This window comes from Myxocyprinus asiaticus, chromosome 14 (genome assembly GCF_019703515.2).
Source record: "Myxocyprinus asiaticus isolate MX2 ecotype Aquarium Trade chromosome 14, UBuf_Myxa_2, whole genome shotgun sequence".
Lineage (NCBI taxonomy): Eukaryota > Metazoa > Chordata > Actinopteri > Cypriniformes > Catostomidae > Myxocyprinus > Myxocyprinus asiaticus.
Window position 1 is genome coordinate 5,527,088 of NC_059357.1, and position 16,493 is coordinate 5,543,580.

The 16,493-nt window shown below is 38.4% G+C and overlaps 1 protein-coding gene and 1 long non-coding RNA gene across 4 annotated transcripts in view; one reads left to right on the forward strand and one right to left on the reverse strand.

Annotated features, from left to right (window-relative positions):
• The first annotated feature begins 1,779 nt into the window (after positions 1 to 1,779).
• amdhd2 (amidohydrolase domain containing 2) lies at positions 1,780 to 13,771 on the forward strand. Of its 3 annotated transcripts, XM_051716823.1 has the most exons (14): positions 1,821 to 1,857; positions 3,191 to 3,259; positions 3,391 to 3,478; positions 3,867 to 3,973; positions 4,611 to 4,747; positions 4,917 to 5,056; positions 5,577 to 5,631; positions 6,055 to 6,267; positions 6,412 to 6,500; positions 6,692 to 6,836; positions 10,257 to 10,364; positions 10,702 to 10,770; positions 10,915 to 11,016; positions 12,561 to 13,771. In XM_051716823.1, exons 4-14 carry the CDS (start codon positions 3,891 to 3,893, stop codon positions 12,632 to 12,634), a joined length of 1,215 nt encoding a protein of 404 aa, XP_051572783.1. In that variant the 5' UTR covers positions 1,821 to 1,857; positions 3,191 to 3,259; positions 3,391 to 3,478; positions 3,867 to 3,890; the 3' UTR covers positions 12,635 to 13,771. The 3 variants fall into 3 exon arrangements, with proteins under 3 accessions (XP_051572782.1, XP_051572784.1, XP_051572783.1); XM_051716824.1 differs by lacking the exon at positions 3,191 to 3,259 and having other exon boundaries at positions 1,818 to 1,857; XM_051716822.1 differs by lacking the exons at positions 3,191 to 3,259; positions 3,391 to 3,478 and having other exon boundaries at positions 1,780 to 1,857.
• Positions 13,772 to 16,188: 2,417 nt separating this feature from the next.
• The window catches only part of LOC127452351 (uncharacterized), a 1,550-nt gene continuing 1,245 nt past the window's right edge, over positions 16,189 to 16,493 (reverse strand). Inside the window, exons 2-3 of the long non-coding RNA XR_007899238.1 lie at positions 16,360 to 16,452; positions 16,189 to 16,220 (exon numbers count right to left, since the gene is read on the reverse strand). This is a non-coding gene — a long non-coding RNA (uncharacterized LOC127452351). The remainder of the gene's footprint in view (positions 16,221 to 16,359; positions 16,453 to 16,493) is intronic.

Below are 16,493 nucleotides of genomic sequence, written 5' to 3' on the forward strand. Positions count from 1 at the left end.
GGCTTTACCAGGGTCCCTCGTCCCTCCAGCTCCGCCTTGGTCAGTCAGTCACCTGGCTCGATCCTCTGGCTATGCCTTGTCCCTCCGATCCATCAGCTCCACCGGGGACCTCCTTCCCTATGGCTCCACCTTGGTCCTCAGTCCCACCGGCTCCGCCTCAGACTTCCGATCCCCCAGCTCCGCCTTGCTCCTCCGAGCCTCCGGTGCCACCTTGGTCCTCCCTGCCTCCGGCTCCACCCTGGCCCTTCGAGTCTTCGACTACTCTCCGGGTATCCAGTTCTACATGGCTCTGCACCTCGAGCCTCTCATGGCTCCACCCCCCACTGGCTCCGCCCTGATCCCATGCTCCACGCCCTACCAAGCCATGCATCAAGACCCCCCCCCAACTCCCTATTGAAGTTTGAAAATTATGCTGTTTTTTTGTTTTGTTCATGTGTTGGGGCGTCGGAAGCCGCCCCTTAGTGGGGGGGATATGTCATGTTTATTCTGTTGGTTCATGTATTTCGTGTCTTTTATTTTGAAAGTTTAGTTCCTGTTTCATGTCATGTGGTTCCCTTGTCATGTGATTTCATGTTTTCCATCCATGTTCATGTGTCTCTTCATTGGTTTATTGTTTGATTATCTTGTTATCAGTTCTGTCTGTTCATTGCTTCCCTCATCTTTGTTTTACCCCTTGTCCATGTATTTAAGCCCTCATGTTTACCATTGTCCTTTGTCAGGTATTGTGTTTGTCAAGTCAAGTCTGTTATGGTTTGGATTCAGGTTTTGGAGATCACTTATGTAAATAAACTGCACTTGGGTTCATCTTTACTTCATCGTCTTCATCATCGTCATTGCCAGTGCCAGCAACCAACGTTACAGAATACCTGAACTACACAATATGAACCTAGCGGTCCGACTCCTACGCCTACGTCAAGGGAGTTGTCCCCTAGAGGATTATGTGGAGGACTTCTGCGCTGTGGCCTGCCGGGTGGACTTTAATGAAATAGCCCTCATGGTCGACGAGCCGGAGTCCCACGTCATGGTCGATGAGCCGGAGTCCCACATCATGGTCGACGAGCCACGCCTGAGTCTGCTCCCCTGAGCCTGCTCCATGCCACGTCACAGCCACGCCTGAGTCTGCTCCCCTGAGCCTGCTCCATGCCACGTCACAGCCATGCCTGAGTCTGCTCCATGCCATGTCACTTGTCCATGTATTTAAGCCCTCATGTTTACCATTGTACTTTGTCAGGTATTGTGTTTGTGTAGCGTAGTCAAGTCATTTATGTTTGTTATGGTTTGGATTCACGTTTTGAAGATCACTTATGTAAATAAACTGCACTTGGGTTGATCTTTACGTCATCGTCTTCATCATCGTCATTGCCCGTGCCAGCAACCAACGTTACATTGACAATACCCATCTCACTATAATACACTTCAAAATATAAACACAAATTATGATATTTCTTACCTGTTTCTGCACCACGCTGTTGATGAAAGCTGAATGATGTCATTTCTGGTTAATGTCACATATGGGTGGAACCACATTTTCATGTGCTGAAAAGAAGAAAGAAGGCATTTTTTATGATTAAAAATTATTTTAATTCAATAATTATTTCTATTCATTACAATGGATCTTGTAAAAAGCTTTTAGGATTTCATTTTAGTGAACCACCACTTTAAAAAGTCTGTGGTACTGACATATAACCGAATCCCAAGAATGAACATATAATAGTACATGTAAATAAAAGTTGCCTTTTTAAATCCCTCGGTTTGGCCACGTCCCATCATCAGCTGACAGGGCGCGTGACACAGGCTGCTCATGGACTTCCTACGGCACATTGGCGCGCGGACTGAACCAGAGTATGTGAATTAACGGTAAGTGTTTACGAAACGACAGCCGATGATCACGATCATGTGTCCGTTAGATCAATGCGTAAACTGCGCGTGTAAAACTACTGGCTTTAATATGTGTGTCCGCTTATTTTTCGCCGGTGTGTTTGTTTACTGTCTGCTATCAACAGCACCACTTTCTGCATTTGAAAGCCTCATCATTTTGAATTAAATAATGCATATACGTCATAATGCAACTGTTGATGGAATCTGGTTGTCTTCATAAAGATAGAAGAATTCTCAATTGGAAAAATTGTTTGACAGTTCAAAGTTAAATCTTGTATTATAAAAAGAGAGATACAAGTTTATGTGTCTGTGGGGTCAAAAGGGCAATGATTCTTAGTTCATTGTGTTTTATTGTGGTGTGCTCATCATACAGGATCTGCTTTCTTAAAGGGATAGTTCACCCAGAAATGAAAATTCTCTCATTTACTCACCCTCATGCCATCCCAGATGTGTATGACTTTCTTTGTTCAGCGAAACAGAAACGAAGATTTTTAGAAGAATATCTCAGCTCTGTAGGTCCATACAATGCAAGTGAATGGTGACCAAAACTATGAAGCTCAAAAAGCACATAAATGTAGCATAAAAGTAATCCATAAAGGCCCGATATACTTTCGGAAAGGTCTTCTGCTTTCTTCATTCAGGGATAATAAGACGTTCTAAAAAGCCGAGCAATGGTATACCGTTTGCGAACATTCAGACACCGGTCACACCGCTGTGGGAGGCGTTTAGAGGAGCATTATAATATGAGGACGCTCAGTAAAACCTTAACTAATGTGACATTAAAAAGAGTTATCAATGACTTTACACCTCATTCTATGAGTAGAATTAACACGAGGTCAATTAAAAGTAGTTGTTTGTATTGTTTACATTCTGAATTCATGGAGCTATTGAGCTAGCATGCTATACGTGGCCATAATATGCACCGGTTACACACTGTCATTGTAATTTATGATGACACTGATACTACTGCAAAGATGGGTGTATAAAAGAGTGTTAATGGGCAAAATACAAACAAAAGAATGATGTTAAGAGAGACATATCTTACTTTGGGTAGATGTGTAAATGGCTTTCGCTGCAGATGGCACATGACTGAATGGGCACTTGAGAGTATTTGCGTAGATTTGATTCCTTTTGTAGACCAATTAAACTAAAAAATTCCATCACATGTTCTTGGAAGATGTCTCTGTGTGAACGATCATACAGATGTAGGTAAATTTGCACCAGCTTGCTAATAACTGCACACTGGTGTGTTCATATTGATTGATCTTGACTGACTGAACAACATAAACAGAATTAACTGTTGGCCTCAAAGTAGGTGGAGCTCAAGGTCACACCGAATGATGACGTGGACCAATGGCAGTAAGAAGGTGTTTAGGAGCCGGTAAGACGTTTTCTTAAAAGTTCGCCTAGGCGAGCTGTTACGAACCACTGAAACGAGTGCAAAAACACCTCCTTTTTATGCTAGATTTTCTTCTAAATGACATCACACCCGTTTGGTCTTGTATTTGGTAGGAAATATATCGGGGCCTTAAGACGCCAGTGGTTAAATCCATGTCTTCAGAAGTGATATGATAGGTGTGGGTGAGAAACAGATCAAAATGTAAGTTCTTTATTAAAATAAATTCTCCTCCCTGCCCAGTAGGTGGCAATATGCACAAAGAATGCAAATCGCCAAAAACTAAAGAAGAAGAATGTGAAAGTGAAAGTGTAGATTTTAGTTAAAAAGGACTTAAATATTGATCTTGATTGAAATCTTGTGTTACAAAGAGAGATAAAACGTGTATGTGTCTGTGGGGTCAAAAGGGCAATGATTCTTAGTTCATTGTGTTTTATTGTGGTGTGCACATCATACAAGATCTGCTTTCTTAAAGATACACTTTCTTTTTTGCACTCACGTTGCTCTGTGTGGTTTGAAGCTGACAAATGAATCAATCAAATGTCACATAGATGATCTGGAGCTCTAATATTTCTGATAATTCTCATGATAGGGTGTGTTTAATCGTGAGGGTGACATGCCGTCCAATAAGAGTGTCTCGGATGCCCAGATCACACAGTTTGTGAACTGCAGGATCCTGAAAGACCACAGGCTGCAAAGGTAATATATAAAGAACACATATTCACACCATCATAGACAAAAAAGGAATTAGTGATAGACCGATATCAGCCGATAACCGCGTTTCCTTGGCTGATTAACAGAAGTGTTAACATTCTCTTGTGTCTGTCTACCAATAGATTTGTCAATGGATAGTCAACACTTTCTGCTTTCAAGGTGTTTCTCTTTTCAAGTTTATGCAAATATGACTAAACAGTGCATAAAATAAGTGTTTGTTTCACTTAAGAAATTTTGTGCACATCTAATTTGCTGTTGTTAAATTTTATGATGTTTATCAGCATTTTTATCGGCCATCCTGATCTCTAGATATCAGTATAAATATCGGTCATTGAAAAACCCACATCGGTCAACCACTAAAACTAATGAAGTTAGATGTAAGAATTGCAAGCCTTGCATTATTGTTCATATACAGTTTTCTCCAGACATGGCTTGTAACATCTTTGACATCTGTATTACCTGAGCATTACAGGGGCATTCGATATCTAAATAATAGCTATGTTGTGTTTTGGAAAAAAGAAATTTGCATGTGTAGTACTTTGTTTAATAAAAAGTTTTGTTATAACATCACAATAATCATGGAGTTATAGTGTTATTACACTGGCTGTGTGTGTGTTTGTAGGGAAGATCTGTGGGTTCGGGAGGGCAAGATTCTGAACCCAGAGAAACTGTTCTTCGATGAGGAGGGTTTTGCAGATCATAAAGTTGACTGCAGGAATAAAATCATTGCACCCGGGTTCATAGACGTACAGATAAATGGTAAATTACACACACTCCAGTGCCAGACTTATGCTGTGTTCAGTTTAGCCTCATGAAAGTCACTTACACTGTGTAGAAATGTTACTGTGTTCTTTTAATTGAGATTTTATAACAATGCAATGTTTACATTGATGTCAGTGCTAAGCCACTCTCCTGTTCACACCCATAGGTGGATATGGCATAGACTTCTCCCAGGCCAGCAGTGACATCAGAGGGGGCGTGGCTGTGGTGGCCAAAAAGATTCTAGAACAAGGTGTCACGTCCTTCTGCCCGACCCTCGTCACATCTCCTCCAAACATATACCATCAGGTACAAACCGTGCACCAATCACTGCACTCGATTTGTCTGTCAGCTGCTCAAGTACACACCCACAAATATATCACTCAACTTCTATTATATATATATATATATATATATATATATATATATATATATATATATATATATATATACTCTTTTTGAAATATGAAGGTCTCATTAAAACAGAATTGGGATGTTTTCACCAAGCCTTCATCAGTTATTTTTGGTTCATTTCAAATGCCTTTTCTGTATCGATTATGTCGTTTTAGCCTTGTCCGAAACCCAGACTTTCAATATACACTATGAAAATCCATTTTAAAACACAGATTATGTGTCTAAAACTATAATAATCTAAGCAAAGAGTAAAATAAACATGAACTATTTCAGTACTTATTGTGTGAAAGGATTGATATAAATGTTTCCAAATTGTTGTGGTGTCATTTCCACCACACCAAACAATTTTGCCCCCTATTAAAGGTTTTTATTAAATGGTTTGTGTGCATTCTTCACTGGTAATGTCCCTCCACAGGTCATCCCACAGATCAGAGTTCAGGATGGAGGACCCGAAGGGGCTGGAGTTTTAGGTAGGGCACAGCAGTGACACCGATTCAGAGTAACATGCATTTACGTCTCTCTTTTTTTTAAATTTAAACTATAATGTGTGTTGTGATTTTTTGCATGTCCTAACCAGGCGTTATGCAACAAGCAATTTGTCTGTCCACGTTGAACGTGAAATTGCTGCACAACATGACTCAATAACAGCCAATCAGTAGATCATTTATGTTTAATGTACATGTAGAGTGGAATTATGGACCAATGAGATTTCATGGAGGGCGGGGTTACTCAGACACAATGCCGCAGAAATAGAAACCAAACAACCAAGAAAATGTCCTGTTATTCATTGCTTTTCTCACGTCGTGCCTGGTTAGGCATAAAAAGCATAGGAAATGTCTCAGAAAGTTCATTTAGATCTCTTTTTCTTACTTGCCCTTGTTTTTTCCTATCAGGTGTTCACCTGGAGGGGCCATTTATAAGTGTAGAGAAGAGAGGCGCGCACCCTCCTCAGTTCCTCCGCACTTTTAAAGCAGGGGGTGTTGCCGACCTGATGGAGACCTATGGGCACCTGGAGAATGTCGCCATGGTGACACTTGCACCAGAACTGGCCAATAGTGGAGCAGCAATTCGTGAGCTGGCAGGACGAGGCATAGCAGTGTCAGTAGGTACGTGTTGCTCGATAAAACCAACTCAAAGCCATAAAAATGGCCTCAATAATCAACTCTTATCAAACCAGCCTAGATTCATTTTCAAACAAGGTGTGTGTGCAAACAAATATGTGTGTAAAAATGTAACGTTTCTCTGTCTAGGTCACTCTATGGCTGATCTCTCTCAGGCTGAAGAGGCCGTGCAGAACGGAGCCTCATTCATCACGCACTTATTTAATGCCATGTTGCCTGTTAGTAACACACATACACACCCTCACACCTGCACATACATGCATTCATCGATTAGTCATACAACGTTAAAATGAAGCTATAAAACTAATGCACACTAATTTCTCTTAACCCATATGAAGACAAATCAGTTGAATAATCTACGTACGTATATGCGTACTGACTCCATTTTATTTGCTATGTGCTCTTGTAGTTTCATCATCGGGACCCAGGTATTGTAGGATTGCTTACAAGCGATCGCATACCACCCAGACAGACAGTTTATTATGGTATGATTGCAGACGGGATACACACACACCCTGCTGCACTGCGCATCGCACACAGAGCTCATCCTGCAGGTATTCACACACAGACAACACACAACCACAAATATGGGTAATATATATTAGAGGTATACCGATATATCGGTTTTAACGATTAATCAGTGTCGATAGTTGCTTTTGGGAACTATCGGTTATCGGCAAAATCTATGCAAATACTGTAGTTGGCGATATTTAGATATTTTATTAATTCTCTGTGGTCAGCTTGGTTCTACAGTATGACAGCGGCCTCTAGAGTTAAAATCATATTGAGGTAAAAACTATCGTCCAATTAATCGGTTATCTGCCTTTTCTACCACCATAGTTATCAGTATCTGCAAAATCCACTATTGATCGACCTAAAAAAAATAAACAAATAAAAAATAAATATATATATATATATATATAAAACAATGACGCGCTTCCTGCCTCCTCCTCCACGTGACACGTGACCTTACCAACGAGCTTACGTCATCCCTCTCATGAGCAGTCACAGAGATGTATGGAAGCGAACATTTGTAGTTAAAAAGTATATAAGTATTGTTTTGTTTCTAAAAATAATCAATCGTTTGGGTTCAGAATAACTTTATTATTCAACTGGAGTCGTGTGGTTTATTTTGATGCACCCTAAATATGCATTTTGGACCGTCAAAAAATGGAGTACATTCACTTGCATTGTTTAAAGGAGGAGGCCTGAAATGAAATCCTAAAAGTCTTAAACTCTGTTTTGATGAAGAAAGAAACTCAGATACATCTTGGATGGCCTGAGGGTGAGTAAATTATCAGCAAATTTTCATTTTTGGGTGAACTATTCCTTTAAGGTCAATATTAGGCCAAAAATGACAAAAAAGAAACCGTTTTCTCTAGAAACTCGTCAGTCAATCATTGTTTTGAGGAATGAAGGCTATACAATGTACAAAGGACAACTGGCTCTAACAAGGACAGAAAGAGATGTGGAAGGCCAGATGTACAACTAAACAAGAGGATAAGTACATCAGAGTCTCTAGTTTGAGAAATAGACGCATCACATGTCCTCAGCTGACAGCTTCATTGAATTCTACCCGCTCAACACCAGTTTCATGTACAACAGTAAAGAGAAGACTCAGGGGTGCAGGCCTTATGGGAAGAATTGCAAAGAAATAGACACTTTTGAAACAGAAAAACAAAAAGAAAATGTTAGAGTGGGCAAAGAAACACAGACATTGGACAACAGGTAACTGGAAAAGAGTGTTATGGATCTTAACCCCATTGAGCTTTTGTGGGTTCAGCTAGACTGTAAGGTGCATGAGAAGTGCTCAACAAGACAGCCACATCTATGGCAAGTGCTGCAGGAAGTGTGGGGTGAAATGTCACCTGAGTATCTGGACAAACTGACAGCTAGAATGTCAAGGATCTGCAAAGCTGTCATTGCTGCACGTGGAGGATTTTTTGATGAGAACTCTTTGAAGTAGTTTAAGAAGTTCTGAACATTTTTTACTTTGACAGATTACTTTGCATTTTATTGTCATTTGTTTCATTTAATATTTAGTCCTTTCAGATGGAAAACATTTATACATATAAATGATGCGATCCAAAGTGCATTTGAACAGCGGTGAAACACTTTCTTATGATGTGTTACATTCATACGAGCAGACAGAGAAGTACGTTTGAAGTAAGTTTGGAGCAGAAGAAATAGAAATAAACCTTGTGTAAATTGTCAGCTTTACGCTAAGCTAAAATGCTATTTCTAGCCATTTTACATGCACATGTTACCAGACACGATCATATTTTTTTATCAAGAAAATTCACATTGGATCATAATTTCTTTTTTTCTAGTAAGACCTTTGATATTAGGGCAAAAATCATATTCTTGATGATAATTTTTGTATTGTTTTCCTGTAAAAATATCTAAAAATCCTTAAAACAAGATCAATTTGATTTATCTTGTTTTAGAAACAACACTGCATAAGATATTTAGGTTTTTCAGAGAATGTATTTTTAACATGTGTATTTTGTCTTACTGTACTGGCAGAGTTTTTATAGTCAAAACAAGTGAAAAAATCTACCAGTGCTGAAGAAGTAATCCAAAGTATTTAGATTACATTACTGACCTTGAGTAATCTAACAGAATATGTTACAGATTACATTTTACAGCATGTATTCTGTAATCTGTAGTGGAATACATTTCAAAAGTAACCCTCCCAAACCTGTATATATATATATAAACTTCAGGGTTTCCATTAGCTGGTAATTACTGGTTTTGGACCGTTAAAATGTCATAATGTCCGACAAATTTAAACATGTTGGACACAATGTCGGGTGAAAATCCACGATTAGCACGAGTTGTATCCCGCACACTGGCAAAAGAAGCCTGCATTATTCCCATTTCTCATGCCATTAAAACAGCCTTGCGTTTTAGAGGACACTTATGTGAATCTCAAGTTTTAGAGAAACAGTGACAGCAAATCAATTTTGTGCTATGAAAAATAAAAAGCCAAGGAAATTAGCCAAAGTGAGAAGTTATATGACATAACCTAACGATTTGGGATTTATTTATAAACAAAAAGATATGTGGCAAATTGCAGTTTAGTAGTTTTGTTTTGCCCCCATTGTTGAATGTTTTTTTTTTAATTAGATGCTAATTTCATGATGGCCTATTTTTTTAAATGAAAGAGCAGCTATAATAAACAAATGTTTATCGTTCATTTGACTTGGTTGTGTCATTATTACAATATATCGCATTAATATGCATATTGCATCGCATTGAAACACAGAAATTAGATGACTGGATTTTTTTCCAATTTTCCGGCAAACTTTATGATTCCCGGACATGTTGGCGGGCATCAGAATTTCTTAGCGGAACTCTGATACACTTACTGAGCACTTTATTAAGAACACCTGTACACTTACTTATTCATGCGATTTATTAAACAGCCAATAGTGTGGTAGCAGTGCAGTGTATAAAATCATGCAGATACGGGTCAGGAGCTTCTGTTAATGTTCACATCAACCATCAGAATGGGGAAAAAAATATGATCTCAGTAATTTCAACCATGGCTTGATTGTTGGTGTCACACGGGCTCCTTTGAGTATTTCTGTAACTGCTGATCTCCTGGGATTTTCACGCACAACAGTCTCTAGAATTTACTCAGAATGGTGCCAAAAACATAAAACATCCAGTGAGTGGCAGTTCTGCAGACAGAAACGCCTTGTTAATGAGAGAGGTCAGCGGAGAATGACCAGACTGGTTCAAACTGACAGAAAGGCTATGGTAACTCAGATAACCACTCTGTACAATTGTAGTGAGCAGAATAGCATCTCAGAATGCACAACACATCAAACCTTGAGGCAGATGGGCTATAACAGCAGAAGACCACGTCGGGCACTTTATTAGGACCATAGTTTTCCTAATAAAGTTCGCAGTGAGTGTATATATACACATATACAAACAGTATATGTGTGTGTGTGTTTGTGTTCCAGGTTTGGTGTTGGTAACTGACGCTGTGACAGCGATGGGCCTCCCACCTGGTCGACACACACTCGGACAGCAGCAGATAGACATCCAGGGGCTTCATGCCTACGTTGCAGGTCTGTCAAAATGACATCTGTATCATAATTCTATTCGACACAGCAAATTAACTCATATTAATGGATTTGTTTATGTACAAGGGAACAAGCACTGGGCATTGAGTTTAAATATTACACTTGGTAAGCTTTTTGTGCATGCAAAATTTTGCTCAATACATTTCAGAAAATAGACTCCAGACATTTCCATCTCCAAAGAGAGACATAAGATGGGATGTTTTAGTACATATCTGAAACTGAAATGGATGCTTGGTAACATGATTGATTAATCTGGTAATTCTGCTGTTGATCTGAATGATTTTTTAAGGTTGTTTAAGGTTTTTGGGTGCTGTGATTTCAGGCACTACCACTTTGAGTGGCAGCATTGCTACGATGGACATGTGTGTAAGACACTTTAGAGAGGCATCAGGTGAGTGTGTCAACAACATGTTTTTGTATATTTAGTTCATTCTTTTTCGGTTTATTGTGCTTGCATGCTGATTGATGTTTATCAAATGTAGATCTGAGTCTATGGTCTATGTTATAGAGGGTTTGTGTGTGTTTGTGTGTATAGGTTGTACAGTAGAAGCTGCATTAGAAGCGGCATCACTGCATCCTGCACAGCTGCTGGGTGTCAGTCACAGGAAGGGAACACTGGAATACGGCTCAGATGCGGGTATAGTCACTTCTTTCAAGATTTATAAGGACACTCAACCTGTTTTTCAACATCTGTTGCTTTTCATAATGACATTCATAATGATTAGATATCATCCAATAGACAAACATTTGCACCGTATGTAGTGGAGGTCAACCCATATATATCGGTTTTACAATTAATCGGTGCCGATAGTTGCGTTTTGGAACTATCGGTTACTGGCAAAGTCAACATCAAAGAGATTTTGGTTGCACAACAAACTGCACCTGGGATTTTATTTATTTTTTACTCTTGGAGCCTCTGTCTGTTCCTGTCATGAAAAGACTAAGATTTTTATTTTTTTTACATTCAATGGATCAGTTTTAAAAAATATTGGCCGATTAATCGGTTATCTGCCTTTTCCACTTCCTTAGTTATCGGTATATGTCCCTGTTTATAAGGACACTCAAACTCTTTTTCAATATCTGTTGCTTCTTAATGATTAGATATCATCTAATAGACAATCATTTGCACCGTCTGTTATAGAGGTCAACCCATATATACCAGTTTACCGATTAATCGGTGCCGATGGTTGCTTTTTGGAACTATCGGTTATTGGCGAAAGGCAAAGACGATGGGATTTTGGTTGTACAACAAACTGCACCTGGGAATTTATTTATTTTGAACTCTTGGAGCCTCTTTTTCTGTTCCTGCAACAGTAAGAAAAGACTAAGATATTTTTTTTAACATTCAACAGATCAATGTGAAAAAATATCATCCAATTAATCGGTTATCTGCCTTTTCAACTACCTTAGTTATCAGCATATAGAGAATCGACCTCTCATTAAGGCTCAGATGCGGGTATAGTCAATTCTTTCAGGATTTATAAGGACACTCAACCTCTTTTTCAACATCTGTTGCTTTTCATAATGACATTCATAATGAACAGATGTCATCCAATAGACAAACATTTGCCCCATCTGTTATAGAGGTTGACCGATATATCGGTTTTAACGATCAATCGGTGCCGATAGTTGCTTTTTTGAACTATCGGTTATTGACAAAAGGCAATGCCGATGGTATACACAACAAACTTCAACTGGGATTTTATTTATTTTTGATACTTAGAGACTCTATGCTTGTTCCTGTCACAGTAAGACATTTTTTTTTAACATTCAATAGATCAATTTAAAAAAATATCAGCCGATTAGTCAGTTATTGGCCTTTTCCACTACCTTAGTTATCGGTATATGCAGAATCGACCACTGGTCTGTTGTTCATAAAATACATACATTTAAAAAAAACATTTTTTTAAAGCCCTTCTGCCAATATCAAGGTTCCCATGTCTTTACATTATCACAATTTTTTTGTGAATCTCACCCCTACTTCAAATGTAATCCTTTTTGATGAAAAAAGGAATTCTCAGAGGAAATGGTTGCCAGAATTTATGTCCAGATTCAATCAAATTGAAATAGATACAGTGCTGGCGACAAGAAGTAAACCCAGTTCTGCTACAGGATGGATGATGTTGTGACGATAAAGTTTATTTGGTGTGTAGTAGGTCTAGTTACATGTTTGTTTTGTAGATTTTGTAGTGCTTGATGACTCACTGACAGTCAGAGAAACCTACATTGCCGGACAGCAGCTCTGGAGGAAGTGACATCATCTAGAGGACTGTCTTCTGATTGGACGGATAGAGAAGCCGTTTCAACCACATTTCCAAACACATTATCACCGTCTCTTTTCAGGGGTGATAGTATTTCTGAATACAGTGTGCCCTTCCCAAACCCTTATTTTTTTACTTCATTGATTGATTCCTGTGTAAAAAGACAAACTCATTTATACAAGCACTATTATGACATACTGTATGTTCATGAAGCTGCTGAATATATGTGTCGGGACAAGAGCCAGAATCATTGTAATTACATACTGTGCCTATGGATTATGAGTGTTACTTCAAAGCTCAGGATGTGGAACAGAAATCTCAAGTCTCAAGGGTCCAATTATTTCAGGAAAAACAAACATTTTATTGCATCCAATCAGATGTGGAAATGGCAATTTAATTAAAAATGTAACTGATTACAGTAAAATGTACATCATGTTCTTTTCAATATCAGTGTCTTTGTGTGTCTATAAAGATTCTTGATTTTTATAAATGTATTTTTAGTACAATGAAAACATTTTGCTTTAGTGATACAAAATGTGTTGCTTCTTTAGGCATCTGAAAGAGAAAGATGTATTCATCATTTTATCTAACCTTCGTCCTGAATCAAGCATCTGTTTAGTTCAGTAAAACAGAGCTGCTTTTAAACCAGACACAATATGCCTACAAAACTCAACTTTATTTTAAAATGTAAAAATTCATTTTTAAAAAAAATTCACGTAAAAATTTACGTTTAATTTACAATTTTCAGATTCTTTCATTGAAAGGAGCTTTTTTACCAAAAAAGTGTTCAAGTCAATGGAAGGATGGCAGACTAGACTTCTTTGTCTTGCTGTTGGTCTTCTGAGCAAATGTTCTGATTGGTCCATCAGGTAAACAGAGATGTGCCATGACATCAGTCATCAATCCAGAAAAATTGAAATAAAGACGCTGGGTTTTTTTAAACATTTTGTGTGAAAAAGATGCATGCCACCAACGATCTGGAAAATACAGCAACTACACAAACACATGCACACAGTTAAATCTCTGATTTATTAATACTTGATTCTGACTGGTCAATCAAAGCATTCTATGGTCAAATATTTTTGCATAATGACTGTTAAACTGTTTAATAATAAAAAATAATCAATTTCATGTCCATTTATTTTTTATTTGGTAACTAGCCATGGAATAAGTGGGATTATGTTACTTATGTTCATGTCCGGGTTGTGATCACACTGTTGGAAAATGCAGCGCAGGTGACAATACAGTTACTGAGCAGGGGATGCATTGCATACAGTCCATTTACACTACCAAATCCTTATGAATGGGCTGTCTTTGTTTAAATGGAATATATAATTGGAAGCAGACAAGGCTGTAATATACACATCATAATTAGACAACTGATGTAAAGCATTTGCCATTAAACCACTAATAACCAAAAAGAACATTTATAAGCCTGTGAGGGAGGACACACAAATTAAATGCACAATCAGTTTGGGTTGTTCATATAGCACATGAGTATATATTAGCACTCTAGCTGTAAATAATGCATTTGTATGCGCACAGAGCTCCACACATCTTCCTGCCATAGATAACTTCAGAATAGCCGGGGCTATGCTAGTGAAACGGGACACCAGTACCTGGTCCTGCAGCAGAGATTTTGCATTTTGTGTGAAATGTGTGTATGCATCCTCGATAACTAAATCTACAGTGGCAAGAAAAAGTATCTGAACCCTTTGGAATTAGCTGGTTTTCTGCATTAATTGGTCATAACATTTTATTTCATCTTCATCAAATTCATAACCTAACAACAATGTGCTTAAGCTAACATCACACAAACAATTATAATCTTTCATGACTTTACTGAACACATCCTATTAAACATTAATGGTGTGTGGAAAAAGTAAGTGAACCCTTGGATTTAATAACTGGCCAATCCTGCTTTGGTAGCAATAACTTCAATCTAGTAATCTGCGGATTAGACCCGCACAACGTTCAGAAGGAATTTTGGATCATTCTTCCTTACAGAACTGCTTCAGCTCAGCCATATTCTTAGGATGTCTGGTGTGAATGGCTTGATGCCTTGAGGTCATTCAACAGCATCTCTATTGGGTCTGGGCTCTGACTTGGCCACTCCAAATGGTGGATTTTATTTTTTATTTTTTTCATTCTGTAGTGGATTTACTTCGAAGTTTAGGATCATTATCCTGCTGCATCACCCAACTTCTATTGAGCTTTAACTGCCGTGACATTATCCTGTAGGATATCTTGATAAACTTGGGAATTAATTTTTCCTTTGATGATGGCAAGCGGTCCAAGCCCCAAATCATGATGCTCCACCGTACTTCACCATTGGGATGATGTTGTCGTGTTGGTATGCAGTGTCCTTTTTATGCCATAAGTAGTGCTGCGTGTTCTTCCCAAACAATTCAACCTTAGTTTCATCAGTCCACAAAACATTTTCTCAGTAGCATTGTGGAGTGTCAAGGTGGTCTTTGGCAGACTTCACGTGCGCAGCAATGTGTTTGTTGGAAAGCAGCGGCTTCATTCTTGGTGGCCTGCCGTGGACACCATGCCTGTTTAATGCTTTCCGTATAGTAGACTCATGAACAGAGATGTCAGACAGTTCCAGTGTTTCCTTCAAGTCTTTAGCTGTCACTCTAGGGTTCTTTTTTACCTCATTGAGAATTATGTGGTGTCCTTTGAGTCATCTTGGCTGGATGGCCACTTCTAGAGAGAGTAGCCATAGTACTAAATCGTCTCCATTTATAGAAAATTTGTCTAACTGTGGACAGATGAATATCGAAGCTCTTCAAGATAACTTTGTAACCCTTACCAGCTTTATGCAAAGCAACAATTCTTGATCGTAGGATCTTCTGAGATCTCTTTTTGTGAGGCATGGTCCACGTCAGCAAATGCTTCTTGTGAATAGCAAACTCAAAATGTTTGAGTGCTTTTTATAAGTCAAAGTAGCTCTAACCCACATCTCCAAACTCGTTTCATTAATTGGATGCCAGGTTTGCCAACTCCTAAATCGAATTAGCTTTTTTTTAACGTCATTAGCCAAGGGGTTTAAATACTTTTTTTAACCTACACTTTTTATGTTTGAATGATGTATTAAATATGTACAAGAACAATACAATAATTTGTGTGTTATTAGTTAAAACAGATTGTGTTTGTTCATTATTGTAACTTAGATAAAGATCAAACCAGATTTTAAGACAAATTGATACATAAATTCAGGTGATTCCAAAGGATTCACATAATTTTTTTGCTATTGTGCATACTGAATTGGCAAGTGTTTGTGTACTTACCAGCAATCCCAATGCTATACGCAGGACTCGTGTGAGGAAGAGTGTAAGGTGGCGCTTTGTACTCATCAAACAGAGAATGCTACTCTGTGAAGGTATTGTCCCCAAGGAAGTACAGCGTATCTGGAATAAACGCACTCAGACTTGTAAGAAATAACATTAAACAGTGTAGTAAGGAGGTGGGTAAATACTGAAGAATCTTTTGTGTGTGTAGAACTGACCACTGCCGAGGGTGTCCTCAGATTGAGGGGTCACCAGGAACTTTATAAACTCTTCAAAACGCACATCAACTGTTAAGAGACAACGGTTCAGAAATAGAAAGATTCATTATTCTCCTCTGTGTCGTCCTGACCTATACAGCATGAAAAAGACTGTGTAAATGTCTGCATAAATATGTGAAAGTGTGTGTGTGTGTGTGTGTGTCTCTACCTTTCCTATATGAGTGTATTGGCTGTGCTGAGATGGATGGTTTTCTCTCAGTACTCTCAACAGTCTGGATTTGGAACACAGGAGGTGGAAATTCTGAAACAATCACAAAAAAACAAAACAAAATGCTGTTAGAA

Excerpts from the sequence above, each read along its gene's own strand:
- amdhd2 (XM_051716822.1), top strand. The coding sequence starts at position 3,891 with ATGCCGTCCAATAAGAGTGTCTCGGATGCCCAGATCACACAGTTTGTG. Across the intron at positions 5,057-5,576 it reads CTCCAAACATATACCATCAG|GTCATCCCACAGATCAGAGT; the intron begins GTACAAACCGTG and ends GTCCCTCCACAG. Across the intron at positions 10,365-10,701 it reads GCTTCATGCCTACGTTGCAG|GCACTACCACTTTGAGTGGC; the intron begins GTCTGTCAAAAT and ends CTGTGATTTCAG.